A 19,879-nucleotide genomic window follows, 5' to 3' on the forward strand; every position below is an offset into this window, starting at 1 on the left:
TGAAAAAGTAAAACAGGGCTCCTTCCCTTCCGAGTTCTCCTGTGTGCCCAAACAGTGGTTCCCCCCAACATATGGGGTATCAGCGTTCTCAGGACAAGTTGGACAACAACTTTTGGGGTCCAATTTGTCCTGTTACCCTTGGGAAAATAAAAACATAGGGGATAAAATATCATTTTCGTGGGAAAAAAAATATTTTTTATTTTCACGGCTCTGTTATAAACTGTAGTGAAACACTTGTTGGTTCAAAGCTCTCACAACACATCTAGATAAGTTCCTTGGGGGGTCTAGTTTCCAATATGGGGTCACTTGTGGGGGGTTTCTACTGTTTAGGTACATCAGGGGCTCTGCAAATGCAACATGACGACTGCAGACCAATCCATCTAAGTCTGCATTTCAAATGGCGCTCCTTCCCTTCCGAGCTCTGCCGTGCACCCAAACAGTGGTTCCCCCCAACATATGGGGCATCAACGTTCTCAGGACAAGTTGGACAACAACTTTTGGGGTCTAATTTGTCCTGTTACCCTTGGGAAAATAAAAACGTGGGGGCTAAAATATCATTTTCGTGGAAAAAAAATATTTTTTATTTTCACGGCTCTGCGTTATAAACTGTAGTGAAACACTTGTTGGTTCAAAGCTCTCACAACACATCTAGATAAGTTCCTTGGGGGGTCTAGTTTCCAATATGGAGTCACTTGTGGTGGGTTTCTACTGTTTAGGTACATCAGGGGCTCTGCAAATGCAACATGACACCTGCAGTCCATTCCATCTAAGTCTGCATTTCAAACGGTGCTCCTTCCCTTCCGAGCTCTGCCATGCACTCAAACGGTGGTTCCCCCACATGTGGGGTATCAGCGTACTCAGGACAAATTGGACAATAACATTTGTGGTCCAATTTCTCCTGTTACCCTTGGGAAAAAAAATTGCGGGCTAAAACATCATTTTGTGGAAAGAAAAAATGATTTTTTAATTTTCACAATGCTACATTCTAAACTTTAGTGAAACAATTGGGGGTTAAAAGTGCTCACCACACATCTTGATAAGTTCCTTAGGGGGTCTTCTTTCCAAAATGGGGTCACTTGTGGGGGGTTTCCACTGGTAAAGCACGTCAGGGGCTCTCCAAATGCGACATGGCGTCCGATCTCAATTCCAGCCAATTTTGCATTGAAAAGTCAAATGGCACTCCTTCCCTTCCGAGCTCTGCCATGCGCTCAAACAGTGGTTTATCCCCATATATGAAGTATCGACGTACTCAGGACAAATTGCACAACAACTTTTGGGGTCCAATTTATCCTGTTACTCTTGGGAAAATAAAAAATTTGGGGCAAAAAGATCATTTTTTGTGAAAATTAATATAAATTTTTTTTTTACGACTCTACATTATAAACTTCTGTGAAGCACTTGGAGGTTCAAAGTGCTCACCACACATCTAGATTAGTTCCTTAGGGGGTCTACTTTCCAAAATGGTGTCACTTGTGGGGGTTTCCACTGTTTAGGCACATCAGGGGCTCTCCAATCGTGACATGGGCTCCGATCTCAATTCCAGCAAATCTTGCATTGAAAAGTCAAATGGCGCTCCTTCCCTTCCGAGCTCTGCCATGTGCCCAAACAGTGGTTTACCCCCACATATGGGGTATCGGCGTACTCAGGACAAATTGTACAACGACTTTTGTGGTCCAAATTCTCCTGTTACCCTTGGTAAAATGAAATAAATTGAACCTGAAGTAAAAATTTTGTGAAAAAAAAGTTAATTGTACAATTTTTTTAAACATTCTAAAAATTTCTGTGAAGCACCTGAAGGGTTAATAAACTTTTTGAATGTGGTTTTGAGTACCTTGAGGGGTGCAGTTTTTAGAATGGTGTCACTTTTGGGCATTTTCTGTCATATAGACCCCTCAAAGTCACTTCAAGTGTGAGGTGGTCCGTAAAAAAATGGTTTTGCAAATTTTGTTGCAAAAATGAGAAATCGCTGGTCAACTTTTAACCCTTATAACGTCCTAACAAAAAAAAATTATGTTTCCAAAATTGTGCTGATGTAAAGCAGACATGTGGGAAATGTTGTTTATTAACTATATTATGTGATATAACTCTCTAATTTAAGGGCATAAAAACTAAGAGTTTGAAAATTGCTAAATTTTCATAATTTCCGACAAATTTTTTTTTTCACAAATAAATGCAAGTCATATCGAAGAAGTTTTACCACTATCATGAAGTACAATATGTCACGAGAAAACAATGTCAGAATCACCAGGATCCGTTGAAGAGTTTCAGAGTTATGACCTCATAAAGTGACAGTGGTCAGAATTGTAAAAATTGGCCCTGTCACTTAGGTGAAAACAGGCTTTGGGGTGAAGGGGTTAATCCAAGCAGTAACGTTTCTCTTTGTGGAGAGTGACATGTTAAGCATGCCAAGATAAGGAGACTTAAAGCCGAAATGCTCGTCTGGGAAATATGAAAATTGTCTCTTCAGAGAGCAAGAGGACTAGAACTCTAGTGCCACCTAAAGTGGCACTAAGTCATGTGACAAGGCTCGTTAAAGGGTCGACATTGACTTTTAGGATTGCTACTTCCAATATGTGGCACTAGATTTCTAGTCCTCTTCCTCTCTGAAGAGACTATTTGAATACTATTTGCCTGTTTTAAAAATACTTTTTTTGTACTATATGGCCTCTTTGGCAACATTTGTATATGTTGGGTAAATGTTTGCAGGAAGTGAAAATTGCAAGCTTTGGAGCTAAGTCTTTTCCATAGACAGCAATTGCCAGTGTGCTTTACTGCAGACATCCTCGTGCCGATGCCTTGATCAGAGGTAGCTTTTATCTTGGCTGTTTAACCTTTTGGATGGTACAGATTCTTTTAAACATGGTATCTAAATGGTTACACAGAAAGAGGGGCCTCTGTCACTCCATCACTCTTCCATAATATGATTGTGGGATTGATGTTTGAGTGTTTTGCCAGACTCCTGCATGTGCCATATTAGTACAACTACTAGGCCCCACCTCATAAATATTGCAGTGTCTTATCAGAGTTCCAGCTAATAGAATTGTTTGGAAAAAAAGTTAAAAATATAAAAAACACTCAAAACATATAAGATAACTAATTTCCTTATTTCCATTAATTAAAGCGAACCTGTCAGTAAGATTTTGCTAAGTAAACTACAGGCATTGTAATGTTGGTGTTGTTACACTGATTAAAATGATACATGGGGTGAAGAAATCCATCTTGTGGTAAATGTGTAATCAGTGGTAGAAGTTTTTCGTTAAAGAATGACATCATGATTGTCCATTGTGAACCTAGCTATTTAGGAATTCCTTGGTGCCATGTGTAAATACATTTTTTTTTCTCAGATGCAATAACTGCACTGTATTTATTTTGTTGCCTCTAATGTAAAATCATGTTACTGATAACATTGTTTTTTTTTTAGCAAGAGGAAATACTTCAGCTTGTGGAGAATTCAACTTCCTTGCCGACCCGGAAGCGGCGTACATTGTCCTCAATGATTACTTGTGCACAACCTATATTGCTACATGGGAATTTTCATGTCGTCACAAACTCTCATGGGTAAGAAATCTAAAAATTCATAGGCCAAATGTACATTAACAATGGTTCTTAACAGGCTACAAGGAAACATCAGATCCTGCCCCAGTGTAGTCACCTGACCACTGCAATTACAGATTCCATTGGTCCTCTGGCAAGAACAAGGGCACATTGCACCATCATCATGAAGAAGACCTCCAGTGTAGCCTGCCCTGGATCCATGGCAGTATCAGCAGTTGACTATGTTTGAATTCGTTATTTTCACTCCATCAATATCCCCAATTGTTTTTATTTAGTCCAGACAACCCCTTTAACGCCCCCCTGGCATTCACCGTACATGTACAACGGATGAATTGTACAGCCAGCACTCATTATTTAATGGGTTTTCCAACCTTGGGGTACAAGTCTGCACTCATTCTAAAAGTCTGCGCTCTGTGAGAAATCTCCTGTGCTGGTAGCGGGTGGTCATGTGACTGCAAGTATTCAATTTGCATACACCCGGCCACATTCCGACTACGCATGAATTGAGGTAGGACGCACACATCTAGTCAGCATGTGACTGGATGTATGCAGATCGCAAAATTGCCACCATGTGCCCGCCTGCTCTCGGCGCCAGCATCGGAGAATCCTCACAGTGCAGAGTGTGCACACAGTGTGGATAAACAAGTCTGCAGTCACATAGTGTCTGCAGACTTGTACCCCACGGTAAGAGAATACTATTATTGCTTCTAGCAGAGACTTCACGTAGCTCTGAAACTGGTATTTAACCCTTTAAATCTCAGTGTCAAACACTGGCAGCGATACTCCTGGTCTGCAAATTTAGGTACGTATCACCCGACCCCTGTGATTCCATGTCAGCCGTGGTCATGCTGAAAGTTGCAGGCTGAGCTTCATACACAATTATTTCCACTATTTACTGCAACTCTGAAGTATTAATTATAATTGTTTTATTTCTACAGCACTAACATATTACATGGCACTATACAAATCTCTTAGGCCATGTTCACACAGTGCGTTTTTAACTGCGGAACCGCCGCGATTTTGCCACTGCGGGTCCGCAGCTGTTTTCCATGCAAGGTACAGTACAATGTACCCTATGGAAAACAGGAACCACTGTGCACATGATGCGGAAATGCACTAAAAAAAGCCGCGCTGAATAGCTGCGGTAAAAAAGAAGTACCATGTCACTTCTTTGTGCAGAACTGCAGCGGTTCTGCACCCATAGACCTCCATTGTGAGGTCAAACCCGCAGTAAAAACCCGCAGACGAAAAAAATATCTGCGGGTTTTCTGCGGTTTGTGGGGCAGAACCGCTGCAGCAGGAAGTGCGTGGGCGGAGTGTGGCTGCCCCCCCGTGCTCCAATCCCACCCCCCCATGCTCCGATGCCAACCCCCCGTGCTCCGACGCCCCCCCCCCCCGTGCCCTCATCTCCCCCCCTTATACTTACCGGGCCTCCCGGTGTCCGTCCGGCCGTCTTCTCCCTGGGCGCCGCCATCTTCCAAAATGGCGGGCGCATGCGCAGTGCGCCCGCCGAATCTGCCGGCCGGCAGATTCGTTCCAGGCACATTTTGATTACTGTGATAACCTCACAGTGATCAAAATAAAAAAAAGGAAAATGACCCCCCCCTTTATCACCCCCATAGGTAGTAACAATAATAAAATAAAGAATTTATTTATTTTTTTTCCCCCCACTACAGTTAGAACTAGGGTTAGGGGTAGGGTTAGGGTTAGGGTTAGGGGTAGGGTTAGGGTTAGGGGTAGGGTTAGGGTTAGGGGTAGGGTTAGGGTATTTTCACCCATTTTACCCTAAAAAAAACTTCCTAGAAAACACACAGACTCTGCAGAGAAAACTGCATTAAAAAACGCACTAAAAACCGCATAAAAAAACGCATAAAAAAACGCACCAAAAACGCACCAAACAACGCACCTGCGTTTTCTGCCAAGAGCTGTGGTTTTTAGTGCAGAAAAAACAGCAGGGAAATCAGGAACGTGTGAACATGGCCTTATACATTTGGGCCCTGATTCATTAAGACTGCCGTTTCATTCACCAATGGCATTTCATACATCATCAATGTCTTATCCATGGTTTTTCCCTTTTTTTTTCTCTGCCATGTTGTGCATAAATATGTGATTCTTCAGAATTTGTTTTAGTCTTTGCCTGATGAAGAGACCGGAGTAGTCTCGAAAGCTTGCAATTTGTTACCATCTTTTTAGTTAGCCATTAAAAGGTATCAACCACTGAGGACTCTCAATTCTAAATATTTGTCTATCTACTGGCTAACACGGTACCAAGATATATTTCTTTCCTGCATGTAAAATCAACACTCAAATGATCACAGGTTAAAGTACCCTATGGAGACTAAAATAGGCTGAAAAGTGAAGAAAGAAGGTTTTAAACTATAAAAACAAACTAATTAAAGAAAATGTAAAAAAAAATGTAATCACACCATTTTCCTCATTTAAAAGTAAAGAAATAAGAAATACATATATTTGGTATCCCCACATCCACAAATTCTAATCAAAATATAAAAATCAAAATATAAAATTATTTGACCAATATGCTAAAAGATAAAAGGCATGAAAATTGAAACGCGAGAATTACCATTTTTTGGTTGCCGCTCACCAACCCCCCAAAAATGCAGTAACAAGAGTTCAAAACAGTATATGTATCCCAATAATAATATGTATCCCAGTTTGCAAAAAAAAAGTGTAACTGCAACAGCAACAGCAACATCCTCAGAATAATAAAATACAGGTATCTGAAAACTGAGATACGTAAATGTATTTTTTTTATTTTCTTTACAATTTTTATCACTATGTTACCTCTTCACCGCAGAACAATTTTTCATTTTTGCTTTTTCTCCTCTTCCATGAGCCATAACTTTTTTATTTTTCTGCATACATAGCTGTGTGAGGCTTGTTTTTTGTGTGACGAGACAAAGTTCTGAGTGACCCAGCCATCACTCATTTTATAATTTGATGCACTGGAAAGTCAGAAAAAGTAGTGCGTTGAAAGTGCAAAAAAAAAAATGCAATTTCATTTTTTTTTTGGGGGCGGGGGTTGGGGTTTGGTGAGGAGGAATATACCATGTTTACTATGTGGAAAAACTGAACTGGCAATATGATTCCCCAGGCCAGTATGATCATACAGATACAAAATGTGTATAGTTTTTTTTTAGTTAAATGGTGAAAAAAATGTCAGAAATTGGTAAAGGAAAAGCAAAAAACTTTGCTTGCGTTGCCATTTTCAGTCTTTGGGATATAGTGCAGTGTGATGACTTTTTTTTGCGCCCTGAGCTAACATTTAAGCTGACACCATTTTGGGGTAGATACAATGTAGCCTCTAATCGCATTTTTGTGGAGGCCAAAAATAAAGCTGGAGTTTTGACTTTTTTTCTCATTATGTTGTTTACCAATTACCGTATATACTCGAGTATAAGCCGAGATTTTCAGCCCAAATTTTTGGGCTGAAAGTGCCCCTCTCGGCTTATACTCGAGTCACGGTCGGCGGTGGGGTCGGCGGGTGAGGGGGGGAGAGGTCTGAGGCATACTTACCTAGTCCCGGCGATCCTGGTGCTCCCCCTGCCGTCCCACGGTCTTCGGGTGCTGCAGCTCTTCCCCTGTTCAGCGGTCACGTGGGACCGCTCATTAGAAAGATGAATATGGACTCCACTCCCATAGGGGTGGAGCCGCATATTAATTTCTCTAATCAGCGGTAACGGTGACCGCTGATAGAGGAAGAGGCTGCGGCACCGAAGACCAGCTGTCCGGGAGAAGGAGCGGGACGCCGGGAGCAGGTAAGTATGTCATATTTACCTATCCCCGTTCCACACGCCGGGCGTCGCTCCATCTTCCCGGCGCCGCTCCATCTTCCCGGCGTCTCTCCGCTCTGACTGTGCAGGTCAGAGGGCGGGATGACGCATATAGTGTGCGCGCCGCCCTCTGCCTGATCAGTCAGTGCGGAGAGGCGCCGGGACGAGACGCCGGGAGCTGCAAGCAAGAAAGGTGAGTATGGCTTTTTTTTATTTTTTTTATTGCAGCAGCAGCAATGGCACAGCTTTCTATGGTACATCAATGGGGCAATAATGAACGGTGCAGAGCATTATATGGCACAGCTATGGGGCAATAATGAACGGTGCAGGGCACTATATGGCACAGCTATGGGGCAATAATGAACGGTGCAGAGCACTATATGGCACAGCTATGGGACAAAAATGAACGGTGCAGAGCACTATATGGCACAGCTATGGGACAAAAATGAACGGTGCAGAGCACTATATGGCACAGCTATGGGACAAAAATGAACGGTGCAGAGCACTGTATGGTACAGCTATGGGGCAATAATGAACAGTGCAGAGCACTATATGGCACAGCTATGGGGCAATAATGAACGGTGCAGAGCATTGTATATGGGGCACCGCTTTATATGGAGCATCTATGGGGCAATAATGAACTGTATGGAGCATTATATGGGGCTCCTGATTCAATATGGATATTCAAAAACACTTAACCTACTGATGTCTCAATTAATTTTACTTTTATTGGTATCTATTTTTACTTTTGACATTTACCGGTAGCTGCTCCATTTTCCACCCTAGGCTTATACTCGAGTCAATAAGTTTTCCCAGTTTTTTGTGGCAAAATTAGGGGGGTCGGCTTATACTCAGGTCGGCTTATACTCGAGTATATGCGGTAAATTAATTTACTTTACATTTTGATAGGTGAGACTTTTGCAGATGCAGCAATACCAAATATGTTTTTTTTAATTGCTTTATTTTTAATGGGGAATGTTATGATAAGGTAATTCAGTACCACAATGGACATAGAAGTCAGAGCACATACAGTGACCTGACAATAACCCAAAAACATAGAACGAGCTCTGAGACGTGGGAACTCTGCTGACCGCAATCCCTAATCCTCTCCAACACACACTAGAGGCAGCCGTGGATTGCGCCTAACGCTCCCTATGCAACTCGGCACAGCCTGAGAAACTAGCTAGCCTGAAGATAGAAAATAAGCCTACCTTGCCTCAGAGAAATACCCCAAAGGAAAAGGCAGCCCCCACATATAATGACTGTGAGTTAAGATGAAAAGACAAACGTAGAGATGAAATAGATTAAGCAAAGTGAGGCCTGACTTTCTGAACAGAGCGAGGATAGGAAAGGTAACTTTGCGGTCAACACAAAACCCTACAAACAACCACGCAAAGGGGGCAAAAAGACCCTCCGTACCGACTAACGGCACGGAGGTACACCCTCTGCGTCCCAGAGCTTCCAGCAAGCAAGAAAAACCAAATAAGCAAGCTGGACAGAAAAAAACAGCAAACAAAATAACAAAAGCGGAACTTAGCTATGCAGAGCAGCAGGCCACAGGAACGATCCAGGAGGAAGCAAGTCCAATACTAGAACATAGACTGGAGGCCAGGATCAAAGCACTAGGTGGAGTCAAATAGAGCAGCACCTAACGACTTCACCACATCACCTGAGGAAAGAAACTCAGAAGCCGCAGTACCACTCTCCTCCACCAACGGAAGCTCATAGAGAGAATCAGCCGAAGTACCACTTGTGACCACAGGAGGGAGCTCTGCCACAGAATTCACAACAGGGGAAATAGGGGGGTGATTTGAACTTTTTTTTCATATATTTAAATACTTTTGTTTTTACTATATTACTGTAACTTTTTACTGTATATAATAGTGTCCCTTTGGGACTTGAAGCTGCGATTGTCTGATTGCTTGTGCTACAACCCCTGGCAAAAATTATGGAATCACTGGCCTTGGAGGATGTTCATTCAGTTGTTTAATTTTGTAGAAAAAAGCAGATCACAGACATCGCACAAAACTAAAGTTATTTCAAATGGCAACTTTCTGGCTTTAAGAATCACTAAAAGAAATCAAGAACAAAAAATGTGGTAGTCAGTAATGGCTACTTTTTTTAGCCAAGCATAGGGAAAAAAATTATGGAATCACTCAATTCTGAGGAAAAAATTATGGAATCGCCCTGTAAATTTTCATACCTCAAAAGTAACACCTGCATCAAATTAGATCTGCTCATTAGTCTGAATCTAAAAATGAGTGATCACACCTTGGAGAGCTGTACCATGTAAAAGAAAGAATGCGGCAGCACTCACCGAAGATTGCATGGTCCAAGTCCTTTATTGAGAACACTTACAGTGCAAGTAGCATGCTGACGGCACGGGGGAGCAGGAAAGACAAGGAGGTGAGCAGGGAAAGACGACGGCCGTTTCGCGCCGACTGTAGCGCTTCAACAGGAGACGTTGAAGCGCTACAGTCGGCGCGAAACGGCCGTCGTCTTTCCCTGCTCACCTCCTTGTCTTTCCTGCTCCCCCGTGCCGTCAGCATGCTACTTGCACTGTAAGGGTTCTCAATAAAGGACTTGGACCACGCAATTTTCGGTGAGTGCTGCCGCATTCTTTCTTTTACATGGTACAGACTTTCACTTGTCTTCATGCGAGTACCGCTGTTGTGAGGATCAGGCTCTCCTATTCAACCACGAGGGTATTGCAGTTGGTATATACAGCAGCTGTGCGGCTTTACTTTTTTCTTGGACTGACACCTTGGAGAGCTATTGCACCAAGTGGACTGACATGAATCATGGCTCCAACACGAGAGATGTCAATTGAAACAAAGGAGAGGTTTATCAAACTCTTAAAAGAGGGAAAATCCTCATGCAATGTTGCAATAGATGTTGGTTGTTCACAGTCAGCTGTGTCCAAAATCTGGACCAAATACAAACAACATGCGAAGGCAGTTAAAGGCAAACATACTGGTAGATCAAGGAAGACATCAAAGCATCAAGGCCGGAAAGTTAAATCAATATGTCTCCAAAATAGGAAATGCACAACAAAACAAATGAGGAATGAATGGGTGGAAACTGGAGTCAACGTCTTTGACCAAACTGAAAGAAACCGCCTAAAGGAAATGGGATTTTCGTGCAGAAAAGCTAAACGTAAGCCATCATTAACACCTAAACAGAAAAAACAAGGTTACAATGGGCTAAGGAAAAGCAATCGTGGACTGTGGATGACTGGATGAAAGTTATATTCAGTGATGAATCGCGAATCTGCATTGGGCAAGGTGATGATGCTGGAACTTTTGTTTGGTGCCGTTCCAATGAGATGTATAAAGATGACTGCCTGAAGAGAACATGCAAATTTCCACAGTCATTGATGATATGGGGCTGCATGTCAGGTAAAGGCACTGGGGACATGGCTGTCATGATATCTTCAATAAATGCACAGTTTATGTTGATATTTTGGACACTTTTCTTACCCCATCAATTGAAAGGATGTTTGGGGATGATGAAATCATTTTTCAAGATGATAGTGCATCTTGCCATAGAGCAAAAACTGTGCAAACATTCCTTGAAAAAAGACACATAAGATCAATGTCATGGCCTGCAAATAGTCCGGATCTCAATCCAATTGAAAATCTTTGATGGAAGTTGAAGAAAATGGTCCATGACAAGGCTCTAACCTGCAAAGCTGACCTGGCAACAGCAATCAGAGAAAGTTGGAGCCAGATTGATGAAGAGTTCTGTTTCACACTCATTAAGTCCATGCTTCAGAGACTGCAAGCTGTTATAAAAGCCAGAGGTGGTGCAACAAAATACTAGTGATCTTTTGGAGTGTTTTTTGGTTTGTTTGCTTTTCATGATTGCATATTTTTTTCCCCATGCTTGGTTAAAAAAAGTAACCATTTCTGACTACCACATTATTTGGCACTCAAGAGATAGTTTTTGCAAGATAAGACGTGAACAATTTGTTTATTAGGTGCATCCAGTTCCACATATAAACATTTTCGGTCTAATCATAAGACCTTCATCAGAAATGGTTATTGAGTACAGGATGATGTAGACAATCTGACAGGGCCCATAAGGTGCCAGCATCAGAGCAGTCCTGGGAGAGGGAGGGCGCCTGCAAGTCTGAGGGTATAGGAGGCGAGCGCTGTGGGAAGCGAACTAATCGCAGGAGCAGGAGCGCTGTAACGCCGGAGGACGCCGGCACCGTGCTATAGAGGCTGCGAGACTCCCAGGGCCTGGGAGTCTCGCAGCCTCTATAGCACGGTGCCGGCGTCCTCCGGCGTTACAGCGCTCCTGCTCCTGCGATTAGTTCGCTTCCCACAGCGCTCGCCTCCTATACCCTCAGACTTGCAGGCGCCCTCCCTCTCCCAGGACTGCTCTGATGCTGGCACCTTATGGGCCCTGTCAGATTGTCTACATCAGGGGTCCCCAACTCCAGTCCTCAAGGCCCACCAACATGTCATGTTTTCAGAATTTCCTTAGTCTTGCCCAGGTAATAATTGCATCACCTGTGCAATGCAAAGGAAATCCTGAAAACATGACCTGTTGGTGGGCCTTGAGGACTGGAGTTGGGGATCCCTGGTCTACATCATCCAGTACTCAATAACCATTTCTGATGAAGGTCTTATGATTAGACCGAAAACATTTATATGTGGAACTGGATGCACCTAATAAACAAATTGTTCACGTCTTATCTTGCAAAAACTATCTCTTGAGAGCCAAGTAATTTATTATTTATGATTGATGGGTTGGATACCTAACTTGTGCACCTCCTACAAACCTTGAGTGCCGTGTCCTCTATTACTACCACATTTTTTGTTCTTGATTTCTTTTAGTGTTTTTTAAAGCCAGAAAGTTGCCATTTGAAATGACTTTAGTTTTGTGCCATGTCTGTGATCTGCTTTTTTTCTTCAAAATTAAACAACTGAATGAACATCCTCCAAGGCCGGTGATTCCACAATTTTTGCCAGGGGTTGTATATATAGTAGTGCATTAGCACTACTATGTATAGCTAAAATCATGTTCTTCTGTGAGCACCAGCTACAGGCTGGCTTTCACGGGAGAATGGTCATGGCAAGCATGGGAATCATCAGCAGACACCTGGCTGTCATGCAACCCATCCATGTCACGCAATCACATGCTGATGGGCGATGGAATGACTTGCCCACCCTGCTGACGTGTTAAAATCTGCTGTTAGACATTGACATCCCCGGTTAACAGTCGCTGGTTGAACTCCCTTTTACTCGCAGCTGTAAAAGGCACATGATGGCTGAATAAATCCTCCATCATCTGCTGGGAAAAATGTGGGCTCTGCATGTGAGGCCACATCAAAGTCAGGGACACAACATAATATGTAAATGTATGTCAGGGTTAAATTAAAAATAAAGCAAAAAAAAAAAATACAATTTTGAAATCACAGTAATCACATTGACCTGGAAAATCATGATGCCAGGAAATTTTTTACCTCACAATGAAGGATGTGAAAAGACAAAAAAAATCACAATTCACCATTTCACCACACTATGTTCCTGTATGTTAAAATGTGTGGTGTCATTCAAAACTACAACTTGTTCCACAAAAACCAAGCCCACATACTGTATGTATGCCAATGAAAAAAAAGGTATGACTTTTGTAATAAGGAGAAGAAATGAAAGAGCAAATATGAAAAATGGTTGCAGTGGGACGAAGTTAATTTTTCATTATTTTGCAATCTTAGGTGCTAAAAGTAAAGTCTTAGGATAAAAGCAAAATGTACTGCTATAGTAATAAGACATATGGGGATATTCACAAAAATATAGTTATGCAGAAGTACATGGTCCTTATCAGAGGCGTAGCTAGGGTTTTGGATCAGGGGGGGGCAAAACTTCTGAGTGGTCCCTTAACCAGGTAACCTCGATTACAACTCAGTGACGCACCCTAATAGTGGAGGAGAACCTCATCAGATGACCGCGCTGTTACTTAAGATAATCTCTATATAAAGACCAACATGGAAATTACCGCCATATGGTCAGTGGTAGATACCAGCCCTGCAGAACATATAACAGATCACTGCACAGTTACAGATAATGTCTTACCGCTGACATCCTTTCTGATGGAATCGTTCATTTTTCCCGTCTTTTCCATCTGGCCCAGACCGACATGACCGTTTCTTCCAGACACGACTCATCTGCAGAGAATACAACAAAGACATATTTCACTTCTCATATTCCAGCCCCATCACCATCTATTCCCAACCTGCACAAACTCCTCATTCTGCTGATACCCCAATACTGAGCCAATGCTGCCGCATGTGTCCCTATTACTGCACCTGATACCCCAATACTGAGCCGCTGCTGCCGTATGTGACCCTATTACTGCCCGATACCCCAATACTGAGCCGCTGCTGCCGTATGTGTCCATTACTACTCCTGATACCCCAATACTGAGCTGCTGCTGCCATATGTGACCCTATTACTGCACCTGATACCCCAATACTGAGCCACTGCTGCCATATGTGTCCCTATTACTGCACTTGATGCCCAATACTGAGCCGCTGCTGCCGTATGTGTCCCTATTACTACACCTGATACCCTAATACTGAGCTGCTGCTGCCATATGTGTCCCTATTACTACACCTGATACCCCAATACTGAGCCACTGCTGCCATGTGTCCCTATTACTACACCTGATACCCCAATACTGAGCCGCTGCTGCCGTATGTGTCCCTATTACTACACCTGATACCCCAATACGGAGCTGCTGCTGCCATATGTGACCTTATTACTGCACCTGATACCCCAATACTGAGCCGCTGCTGCCGCATGTGTCCCTATTACTACACCTGATACCCCAATACTGAGCTGCTGCTGCCATATGTGTCCCTATTACTACACCTGATACCCCAATACTGAGCCACTGCTGCCATGTGTCCCTATTACTACACCTGATACCCCAATACTGAGCTGCTGCTGCCATATGTGTCCCTATTACTACACCTGATACCCCAATACTGAGCCACTGCTGCCATGTGTCCCTATTACTACACCTGATACCCCAATACTGAGCTGCTGCTGCCGTATGTGTCCCTATTACTACACCTGATACCCCAATACTGAGCTGCTGCTGCCGTATGTGTCCCTATTACTGCTCCTGATACCCCAATACTGAGCCGCTGCTGCCGTATGTGACCCTATTACTGCCCGATACCCCAATACTGAGCCGCTGCTGCCGTATGTGTCCATTACTACTCCTGATACCCCAATACTGAGCCGCTGCTGCCGTATGTGACCCTATTACTGCCAGATACCCCAATACTAAGCCGCTGCTGCCATATGTGTCCATTACTACTCCTGATACCCCAATACTGAGCTGCTGCTGCCGTATGTGACCCTATTACTACACCTGATACCCCAATACTGAGCCACTGCTGCCGCATGTGTCCCTATTACTGCACCTGATACCCTAATACTGAGCCGCTGCTGCTGTATGTGACCCTATTACTGCACCTGATACCCCAATACTGAGCCACTGCTGCCATATGTGTCCCTATTACTGCACTTGATACCCAATACTGAACCGCTGCTGCCGTATGTGTCCCTATTACTACACCTGATACCCCAATACTGAGCTGCTGCTGCCATGTGTCCCTATTACTACACCTGATACCCCAATACTGAGCCGCTGCTGCCATGTGTCCCTATTACTACACCTGATACCCCAATACTGAGCCACTGCTGCCATGTGTCCCTATTACTACACCTGATACCCAATACTGAGCTGCTGCTGCCGTATGTGTCCCTATTACTACACCTGATACCCCAATACTGAGCTGCTGCTGCCATATGTGACCTTATTACTGCACCTGATACCCCAATACTGAGCCGCTGCTGCCGCATGTGTCCCTATTACTACACCTGATACCCCAATACTGAGCTGCTGCTGCCATATGTGTCCCTATTACTGCACCTGATACCCCAATACTGAGCCAATGCTGCCGCATGTGTCCCTATTACTACACCTGATACCCCAATATTGAGCCGCTGCTGCTGTATGTAACCCTATTACTGTACCTGATACCCCAATACTGAGCCGCTGCTGCCGTATGTAACCCTATTACTGTACCTGATACCCCAATACTGAGCCGCTGCTGCCGTATGTGTCCCTATTACGTCACCTGCTGTGTGATTCTCTGTGCCCCTTAAATTCTAAAGCAACTCTCTACAATATAGTAATGCCAGGTGCAAGTTCCCTAGAAAAGTGCCCATATTTTGCCCCTAGAAAGAAATATTGCCCTGTGTGCCCCTTTGATAGCCACAGTAACCTGAGTTCCCCTATAGCAATAAATGCCCACTTTACATTTAATAATGTCCCGAGTCTCCCCCCATACAGCTCCACTATACACAGCATGATGCTCTCTTATACACAGTATAATGCCCCTCACTGTATAGTACCACCCACACAGTATACTGACTCCTTAGTAGCCCCCAAACTGTTTGATGGCTCCAACAATGTATAATGACCCTCTCACTGTAATCTCCATAATGTATGATGGCCCCCTAGACAGCCTCCATATGCAGTAGAATAATGCATCAAATAGTCCACAATATAGTACAATGCACTCGCCATAGACAGACTCTATAGCATACGGCAGCTCCCATAGGCAGACACTGTAATAAGGCAGCTTCCCCATAGTCAGACCATGTAATAAGGCAGCACCCCCATAGTCAGACAGACCCTGTAAAAAGGCAGCCCCCATAGGCAGACCCTGTAATAAGGCAGCCCCCTCATAGGCAGGCCCTGTAATAAGGCAGCCCCCTCATAGGCAGGCCCTGTAATAAGGCGGCAGATCCCCATAGGCAGACCCTGTAATAAGGCAGCCCCCTATAGTCAGACCCTGTAATAGGGCAACACCCCCATAATCAGACCCTGTAATAAGGCAGCCCCCATAGTCAGACCCTGTAATAAGGCAGCCCCCATAGTCAGACCCTGTAATAAGGCAGCCCCCATAGTCAGACCCTGTAATGAGGCAGCACCCCCATAGTCAGACCCTGTAATGAGGCAGCACCCACATAGGCAGACTCTGTAATAAGGCAGCACCCATGAAAAAAAAAATATATACTCACCTCTCTTATTCCTGGTTCCTGCGCTGCTCCCTCTGATCTCCTGACAGCGGGCACCAGGCAGTGACGTCATCGCGCCTGCTGTCAGTGTTGGCGACGTCAGACGCCGACACTGACAGGGGGATGATGGGAGAAGGAGCGTGGCGCTCCTTCTCCCATCATTGCAATCAGCTGTATCGGCTAAATGCCGGTACAGCTAATCTCCCGATAACTGCGTGGGGAGCCCCATAGTGGCCGGGTGGCAGAACAGGGAGATTGATTCTCCCTGCTCTGCTGCAGAATGTAACTGTATCGGCGAGCCAATGCAGTAACGTAGCTCCGGGTGGGCCCCCTCAGAGAACCGGGCCCAGGGCGCCCGCACCCTCTGCCCCCCCGGTAGCTACGCTACTGGTCTTTATTCTACTAGATACCTCATGTTTTCTGTTTTGATCACACAGGAGTGGTATGATGAATGGGTGAATATGGGCACCAAGAAATCGGACTTTATAAAGAAGATCTATGCCCACAGCTTGCAATACTCCAGAAGTGAGAAGGAGCAGAAGGCCATTGTGGATGGACCTGGATTTGTTCCCTGTGATTCCTTTGCGATGGCAGCAGCCATTGATGGCAGTATAGTTTCAAAAGTCATCGAATGTGCAGTAACTGTGGAGCTCTCTGGAAAATTTACTCGTGGAATGATGGTGCTGGATTTAATTGATGATCTTAAGAAAACACACAAGGCCTTTGTGATCAATGGGTGTGATATGGAAAAGTTTAAAGCACTTATGGAATCCTCTATCAAATAATCTGGTTGTATTGTATATGTAACATAGGCACTTTAATAAGCTTTCTGTGCAATAGATTCTGTATCAGAGTAGGCTTGTTCACAATGGAATCCTTTAGACTTAGTAATTAGAATTAAAATGCGTATGACTATAATCTATTCTCATTCTTTGTTCTCAGACTCACTTTTTGCTAGATCCCCACCTGAAAGCTTTCCACTCTAAATATACATTTTGGGCCTGATTCATTAAGACTGCCTTTTCATGCACCAATGGTATTTCAAACATATAATCAAAGTTGGGTGTGCAGGAATAAGATGCACACCAAATTCATTAAGAGGAGCACGCTACTTTCAGTGAATTTTGCACATCTTCTCAGTGACATGTGCATCTCCAAAAATATAATTCCACTCAGTAACTGGAGTAACATTTCTGAAGTAAAAAAAGCCTGTCTCTATTGATGAATTTGATGGGCACCCTTAGGCTACTTTCACACTTCCGTCGGCCCGACTTATCGACGGACGTTGTGCTAAATTTAGCACAACGTGGGCAGCGGATTCAGTTTTACAACGCATCCGCTGCCCATTGTGATGAGCGGGGAGGAGGGGGCAGAGTTCCGGCCGCGCATGAGCGGTCGGAAATGGCGGACACGTCGCACAAAAAAAGTTACATTAAACGTTTTTTGTGCGTCACGACCGCCAAAACACGATAGATCCGTTGCACGATGGATGCGACGTGTGCCCATCCATCGCGATCCGTCGCTAATACAAGTGTATGGGCAAAAAATGCATCCTGCAAGCACATTTGCCCTTAACGACGGATTGCGACGGAGGCAAAAAGACGGAAGTGTGAAAGTAGCCTAAGCCACAACCGCTCTGACTTTTCCACAGCTCCACCCTTGATGCTTGAAACTGGTTTGAAAAGGTGAAAAGTTTCAACATTTTTGAACAACTTCTCCTTGCTCTCAAAAGTTGTGACTTTTCAAAGTGGTATACGCCTGTTTTTTTGGCAAAGACACTTCCATAATTTCTTACTATGGCATAATTATACCATGTTGTATATTATAAAGTGTTGGCACCTGATATTGTGACAAATTTACATCAGCACTGAACCTCCCTTAATGTTAACTAATGAGTGAAAAATTAAATTTAATTTAAAACCCAATCACAACTTGAGTAAATGGATTTATTCTGAAGGGATGTGCACACGTTGCAGATTTGCCTGCGGATTTTTCTGCACTGAATCTGCATCTCTTGGCAGAAACTGCAGGTGGGTTTTTTGCGCATTTTTCATGCGTTTTTGTATGCGTTTTTGAAAGCTAAATAAAGATGTATTATTAAACCACAATAAAAAAAGATTTGTGATGTAATTTCTTGTCCAACCTTCTGTTTTGCTGCTGCTTGACTCACTATCCGACATCTGCGTGCAACAAAGCAATACATTTTTAGTACACACACATCCGACGGACAATACAGACTCCCATGATGTATACAGAGATATATAATATATAGAATTGTACTTACATTTCCTGTGATCTCTTGCAAGACACTCTCTCTCACAAGGTGCTGCAGGCGTCTGGAAAAATGTGTGGTAGGGACACTCCTTTAATGGCCGAAATCATATTTCCTGTCACATGACTACATGGACCACCCTCAAACGCTATTAAAACGTATGGTTCTATTTGGAAATTTTTCATGATTTGCGTCTGGCTGCGTTTGCAATAGCCTTCTATGGCAGAATTAACGCTTCCGTTCGTCTTGCGTTAGCTTGGCCGGACCCGAAAACGCTGCAAGCCGCGTTCCAAGGTCCATCATAAAAAAAGTTATGTGACAAACACATGCCAATTTTGGCATGCGTCACGATGCGTCAGACAATGCAAGTCTATGGGTGCGTTAGTATGCCCGCTATATTGTGTTTTCACTACTTAAAAACGTGTCCGTTAGACGGACACACCTAGCGCAATGTGAACCTAGCCTTACATTTATCCAACCCACACTCCATTACACACACAGATAGGCAGATAGATAGATAGATAATAGATATAAATATAGATAGAAAATAGGAGATAGATAGATATAATAGATAGGAATGAGATAGATAGATAGATGACAGATAATATCTATCTATCTATAGATTTATCTGTCATCTATCTATCTATCTATCATCTATCTCTCATTCCTTCTATTATATCTATCATCTATCTATCTCATTTCTTCTATAGATAGATAGATAGAAGGAATGAGATACATGATAGAATAGATGTCACGCTCGCGCCCAGACTGGTTGGCGCGGGCGTGTGGCCCCACTGGACCACAGACCAAACTACCCTAGAAGGGCCGTAACTAAGTAGCTTCCTAGGTGTTTGCTGGAGCCTCTGATGGTGAGGTCAGACTTGTGCAATAGGAAGCTACCAGGTACCACTCCAGGGTGGTGTCTGGCTGTGGCTGCTGATCCCACCGGGGAACGGAACATAGACAGGCAAGCGGGCACAGCTGGCACTCTGGCAGACAGGCGGGCACGGCTGGGACACAGGCAGACAGACGGGTACAACAGAGACACTGGCAGGCAGGCGGGCACGGCTGGCTCTCTGGTAGGCAGGCAGGTATGGCTGTCTCTGGCAGGACAGGCGGACAAGGCTGGTAAACTCGAAGAACCGGTAGGGACC

At 43.9% G+C, this 19,879-nt stretch overlaps 1 protein-coding gene across 2 annotated transcripts in view; it reads left to right on the plus strand.

Moving 5' to 3' along the window:
• The window catches only part of LOC138642476 (nucleoside hydrolase-like), a 118,840-nt gene extending 100,257 nt beyond the window's left edge, over positions 1-18,583 (plus strand). For both annotated transcript variants that reach the window (XM_069730654.1, XM_069730652.1), the window contains exons 5-6: positions 3,422-3,558; positions 16,891-18,583. In XM_069730654.1, the coding sequence (XP_069586755.1) occupies positions 3,422-3,558; positions 16,891-17,238 (485 nt within the window). In that variant the 3' untranslated portion in view covers positions 17,239-18,583. The remainder of the gene's footprint in view (positions 1-3,421; positions 3,559-16,890) is intronic.
• The last annotated feature ends 1,296 nt before the right edge of the window (positions 18,584-19,879 follow it).

This window comes from Ranitomeya imitator, chromosome 6 (genome assembly GCF_032444005.1).
Source record: "Ranitomeya imitator isolate aRanImi1 chromosome 6, aRanImi1.pri, whole genome shotgun sequence".
Lineage (NCBI taxonomy): Eukaryota > Metazoa > Chordata > Amphibia > Anura > Dendrobatidae > Ranitomeya > Ranitomeya imitator.